The 6,000-nt window shown below is 64.4% G+C and overlaps 1 protein-coding gene across 1 annotated transcript; it reads left to right on the top strand.

Annotated features, from left to right (window-relative positions):
* The first annotated feature begins 1,591 nt into the window (after positions 1-1,591).
* On the top strand, positions 1,592-4,095 carry SOCS3 (suppressor of cytokine signaling 3). The gene is made up of 2 exons (XM_055794098.1): positions 1,592-1,687; positions 2,170-4,095. The coding sequence occupies exon 2, from the start codon at positions 2,237-2,239 to the stop codon at positions 2,864-2,866; it is 630 nt and encodes a 209-aa protein (XP_055650073.1). The 5' UTR covers positions 1,592-1,687; positions 2,170-2,236; the 3' UTR covers positions 2,867-4,095.
* The last annotated feature ends 1,905 nt before the right edge of the window (positions 4,096-6,000 follow it).

The following is a 6,000-nucleotide window of genomic DNA, read 5'->3' on the forward strand; positions in this document are numbered from 1 at the left end:
ACGGGAAGGGCACGGCTCCTTCCCGCGGCGGAACCGCTATTCGCCGTCCCGGCAGCCTCTCCCCCGGCCCGGGGACTACAGCTACAGGGTCCCCGCCGTGTCCCCGTGGCTTCCCGCACCGGGCAGGGCGAGGCGGAGCCCCGGGGGGGATCCCGCCGCTGTGGCCGGCAGAGCCGCAGTGCTGCCGCCCAGCCCCGGCTGCGGGAAGCCCGTCCCGCTGCGGGGGGATGGGGGGGGTGGGGGGGGGTGGGCACGAAGCCGCCGCCCCCCGGCCGGAGCCTCCCTCCCCGTCCCTTCCCCCGGGTTTTACCACTCCTGCCTCAGGCAGAGCTCCAGAGCTCGTTTGCATTTCAGACCAGCTGGTTCACCGCAGCCTCACTTCCCAGAACTGCTCTTCTGGTGTTTATTCCTGACTGGCAGAGGCAGCAGCGGCGGTGGCAGCTCCTCCAGGGCAAATTAAACTATTTAAAATAAAATCCACTGACAAAGTGTGGTTTGGTTTTGAGGTTGAAACTTAACAATTGCCAAACGAAAATGCAGAGAAACCAGGTGGGGAAGGGGGGCCCCGGTCCCCCATCTCTGCCCATTCAGCTAGGCCAGACACGCTGCACTCCCAGGGCACTGGCACCGTGGCTGCCAGCTCCAGCTGCCAGACCCAAGGCAGGGCAAAGGGATGAGGAAATCCCTGCGGGACAGAGCCCGCACCCGCCTGGAGGGCACCCAGCCAGGGGAAGGAGGACCCCGGCTTCTCGACCTTGCAGCAGCTGCCCACAAACATGCAACGGCTCTGCAGACAGGCGCCTCAGCCCCTGCCCTCTGCCATGCCCAGTGCCAAAGCCCCAAGCGCATGGACCATCCCATTGCTCTCAGAGCCAGTGCGGTCCCCAGCTGCTGGCCACAGGCACCGCTGGAGCCACTGCCACCACTGTCCCTTGCCACCCTCATGGGTCATGGCTGCCCGGGAGCAGGGCTCCAAAGATGCTGGCAGCAGCCTGGCATGTTGTACTCGAAATAAAGGCCCATGATGTGAGGATGCTGAACCCACTGCCCCACTGCATATTGCGGCAGCCCCCTTCTGGTGCACCCTGCCAGCCAGGCCCAAGCCACCCTGTTGGGGCAAGCCCGTGCTTCTGCCTGGATGGGATCCGGGCGCCCCCCAGCAGAGGCAGGGGCAGCTTTGCAGTGACCTCCCGGGGCACTCCCGCTCCCCAGCTGCCGCCCTCCGCGGTGGCCACCCGCCGGCAGCACTCCCACCCCGATGCGAGTGTCCCGCGGCCCCGGGGGCTGCAGCCCTTCTGCCGGGGGGGGCCCGCAGCCCGGCTCGGGGCAGCCCAGCCAAGCCGAAGCCGGTTCTCCCGGCGGGAAGGGCGGGGGGGGGCACGGCCGGGCCGGCCGGGACTCTCCTCTTCTTAGAAGGAAAGAGCGTGAAGGGGAGCGGGAGGGGGCGGCCGCGCTGCCCGGAATGGGCCGGCGGTGGCTGGCGGCGGGCCGGGCCGGGCGGGGCGGCGGCAGGGCGCCGGGGAGCGTTACAAGAAGCCGCGCAGTTCCAGGAACCCGAGGGCGGGCTCTGCGCCCGCTATAAGAAGCCTCCCCGGGCGGCCCCGGCAGCTCCGCCGCCCGTCCGCCCCCGTGCACTGGCCCCACTGCACTGCCGCCGCCGAGACCGGCTCCGGCACCCGCGCCCCAGGTACGGCGCTGCCCGCGGTGGGAGGGACGGGACAGGACGCCGAGAGCGGGAAGCGGGACCGGGTTGTCCCACCGGGAGGGGTAGCCCGGCACCGGGGATGCCGGTGCTCCCCGGGGAGTGGGATAGCCGGTGATGCCGGTGCTCCGGGAGAGCAACAGCCGAGAAGCGGGGGGTGCGGCGCTCCCTGGAGAGGGTGGTAGCCGGGGATACCGGTGCCCTGGGAGGGCAATAGCTGGGGGCCGGGAATGCCAGTGTCCCCGCAGGGAGTGAGACAGCCGGGGACCGGCGGAGGCAGTGCTGCCCGGCGAGAGGAGAGCCAGGCTCGGGGGGTGCCGGTGCCCCGTGCGGGAGCGTGGTGGCCCGGGACCGAGGATACCAGTGCCCCCAGGAGGGCAATAGCCAGGGAGCGGGGGTGCCGGCGCTCCCGGGAGGGGAGAGGCGGGCTCCGGGGGTGCCGTGGCTCACTGCCGTCTCCGCCGCAGGTGATGGTGTAGCAGCAGCTGCTCCCGGCAGCAGCACCCCGAGCGCGCAAAGCTGGCTCCCTGCGCCATGGTCACCCACAGCAAGTTCCCCGCCGCCGGGATGAGCCGCCCCCTCGACACCAGCCTGCGCCTCAAGACGTTCAGCTCCAAGAGCGAGTACCAGCTGGTGGTGAACACCGTGCGCAAGCTGCAGGAGAGCGGTTTCTACTGGAGCACGGTGACGGGCGGTGAGGCCAACCTGCTGCTGAGCACCGAGCCGGCCGGCACCTTCCTCATCAGGGACAGCTCGGACCAGCGGCACTTCTTCACCCTCAGCGTCAAGACGGAGTCTGGCACCAAGAACCTGCGCATCCAGTGCGAGGGAGGCAGCTTCTCCTTGCAGAGCGACCCTCGCAGCAGCCAGCCCGTGCCCCGCTTCGACTGCGTGCTCAAGCTGGTACATCACTACATGCCACCCGCACCCTGTGCAGTCCCCGAGCAGCCAGGGGGGGGCCTGCACCCCAAGCGCACCTACTACATCTACTCGGGTGGTGAGAAGATCCCCTTGGTGTTGAGCCGCCCGCTCTCCTCCAGCGTCTCCACCCTGCAGCACCTCTGCCGCAAGACTGTCAACGGGCACCTGGACTCCTACGAGAAGATGACTCAGCTGCCGGCTCCCATTAAGGAGTTCCTGGACCAGTACGATGCCCCTCTCTAAGGGACCAGCGGAGCGAGATTACACGCTACAAGCACAAGAGCAGGGGACAGGCACAACACCCCACCAGCACGGGAACTCACAGGGCTCGCCAAGCCTCTCCCTCTGGCAAAGGGAGAGGGGGACTGGGGCGAGCCACCATGGGCTGTGGCTGCGGCCAGCACTGCCTGGCACCCTTGGTGCTGGGGGGAGACCCCCTGAGGAAGCGTGACATGCCCTCTCCATGGGGAAGGAGACTGTTCCGGTCGGGCTGTGGATGTTACAGTGCACCCAGTGCAGAGGCCTCCCCGTCACGGCCGGGGAGAGCCCATTGGCAAAGCCCCCGTGGGCTGGGGCAGCCAGGATGGCACCCGTGGCGCAGAGCGATATGCACCCCGGCAGCCACATCCCCGCTGCTGCGGTGGGACCACACCTGGGGAGTGTCCTGGCAAGAGCCCCTTCTACCACTAGAGAATGGAAAGCACTTGAGTCCAGCTAGTGCCTGATCGCTTTTCCTCAGTTTTAAGGGGAAAGTGTTTTTTGCCCGTACTGTACTTTACCTCTTGCTGCCTCCTTGTGGGTGGAAGCTCCTTTCACACCAGGTCGCTGCCTTTCCCCCTCGTTGCTATTTTCCAGGGGACTTAGCCTTAATATTCTCCCTGCCCTATGGTCTGGGTCACTGCACATCATTTGGTGACGTTGAGTGATAACAGTCCGGTGACAAGTCATGAAGCCAGAGGGGAAACAGCGTGTCCCATCACTGCTGAAAGTCCAGCAAGACTACGTTTGCAAGGCACACCCTGAGGACCTGGTGCTGCTGCTGGACCATTACCCCGAGCGTTGCAGCCCTCCTCTGCCTGGCTGCTTCCCACAGACCCTGGCCACACTGCTCTGTGGGGGCACCGATTCCTGCAGGAACGTGGCAGGAATATCCCCTGGAGCACATCGTCTTGCAAGTGCTTTTCTGCGTCTGCCTGGAGAAGTGGTTGGGTTTTTCTGGCTTTTTAAAGTTTTATTTCTTTTTTAACCGAAGGGATGTTTACAGGCCAACGTGAATCACTGTCTTTTATAAAGATTCCATCTTCACCTCCAGCCTCGAGGGCTGAGCAAAAACATGCTTGAAAATTCAACCAAAACAAAACTCAGATGAAACTTTGCACATATTATTTATATTTATATTCAAAAGGGAGATGTTTCCATAATTTATAATAAAGAGCACTATTTTTTAATTAAAAACCTCAGATCTGGTTTGTTTTCTCCCTTGCACCCCTGAGGTTGCTTGAGACCCCTGGCAATAATACATGTCTCTCCCTGGATGCTGCCCTTGCTGCAACGCCGGGACAGTGTTTACACCACATAAGCACTGGCTTCCTGGAGCTGCTCGCTGTGCCAGGGTGATCCCACCGCAGTGACTCACAGCCCGGCGTGCATAAGCACTGTCCCAGCGCTCAGGTATGTCTAAGCCCTGCGAGTTGCTTACCGGGCCAAGCCACAAGGCACTGCGGGGATGGGTTCTGCTCCTGGCTTCAGGAGCATGGTGCAGCTGCAAATGGTCCCTGGATGGTGGGACACGGCCCATCGCCCTGGGCCTGGAGGAGCCAAGTTGGTGGCCAAGACTGGCCCGTGGCATAGCTCAGAGTGCAGCCCTCTCAGCACGCATGCCATGCTCTGCAGCGTGCCCCTCCTGCCCCCAGCCCACTTTCAGGAGGGGAAGGTGGAGGTGGTGCATGATGAGTGAAGAGCTGCGCGAACAGGACACTGAGAGGCACTGGGGTAGAAAAGGGTTTGTGGCGCTTCTGCTGCAGGTGCAGCAGGCTCGGGAGGAGGGGTTAAGCTGGAATGCAGAGAGGGTTAAGCAGGGAAGCTGAGGTCCTGCTCACCTGCATAATACAGAGTCAAAAGCTCTGTCCCAGGGCTGTCCTGTGCAGACCCCCACCCATCAGACCCCAGCCAGGACCGGAGCAGATGCCCAAGGGTACAAAAGGAGGAGGAGGGAGAGGATTTCCCCCAGGGGTCTTCCAGCCCCCAGGAGCACCTGGCCCACTACTCTTGCCTTCTTCAGAGTGGACCAGCCATGGGAATGAACCTGCAGTTCAGGCTGCCTGGAGGGGAATGAGGTGCCTGGCTGGAGAGCTGCATTCAGGGGGAGTAGGGGAAACTCCTGGGAGAGGTCCAGCCCCCTGCAACCCCACAGAGCCCCGGGCAGCGAGGAGCAGGCTGTGCCCAGGCACCCTGTGCTGCACAGCCCCTCCAGCACAGCACCCCCAGCCCCACACTGTGTCAGGCATTGTGCCAGGCATCACGCACTGTGCTCGGGCCCAGGGAACCCCAGCTGCTAGGGAAAGGCTTCCCTTAGGATTCACCCTGGAGCAGAGGGATGGCAAATGTGCCCACTCAGGCCACAGGCACGGCATGGTCCCAGCATCTATTTTGGTGCTGCTCTCTGGGGCTGTGGCTCACAGGCTGCCAGGAAGCGCCATGCAGCCTGCCCAGGCACCCGCCAGAGCTATGTGAAGAATGTCCATGTGCGCGGGTGGCCACCCGCCAGGCCTTGCCGAGGCACATCCCCGACGTCAGGGCTCCTGGCAGCACCGGTGACTCCCAGCCCCATGCCAGGGAACTGGGTGGGAGCAGCACCGCGGGGCAGAGCAGCCCCCGGCAGGCAGGGAGCATTGCCCCTGCAGCGCTCACAGCACCCAGGGAGGCGCCTGGAGCCTCGCAGGGCAGAACAAGGCACAGGAGGGGATGGAGAACCGGGGGCTGGGGGGGCTCAGCACCCCAGCACCCCCTGGCAGAGTGAGGGGGCTTGCAGCGCCACACGGTGGGGCAGAGCAGGGTGCCTGCAGCAGCCCTGCCCAGCACCCCCGGTCAGAGCCCAGCTCCCCCATCCCTGTGGGAGCAGCTCTGGTTTGCCGCTTCCCAAAAGGGCCCCGGGTGTCTGCGCTGCTGTTCGGGGGCCTCTTCCCTCCTGCTCAGGCCGCAGCGATGCTGCAACCCACTGCTGAGTTGAGAGTCCGGGAAGCTCCGCCAACCCCACGGGTTTCTTGGAATAAACCCAACCTTGCAGCAGCAGTGACGCGGCGGCCAGTGGGCAAATCCCTGCTGAAGGTTTCACAAACCTCTCGCCTTCTCCAGAAAAGCCGAGCGGACTTGGCCCC

Source organism: Falco peregrinus, chromosome 2 (assembly GCF_023634155.1).
Source record: "Falco peregrinus isolate bFalPer1 chromosome 2, bFalPer1.pri, whole genome shotgun sequence".
Taxonomy (NCBI): Eukaryota; Metazoa; Chordata; class Aves; order Falconiformes; family Falconidae; genus Falco; species Falco peregrinus.

Excerpts from the sequence above, each read along its gene's own strand:
- SOCS3 (XM_055794098.1), top strand. The coding sequence starts at position 2,237 with ATGGTCACCCACAGCAAGTTCCCCGCCGCCGGGATGAGCCGCCCCCTC.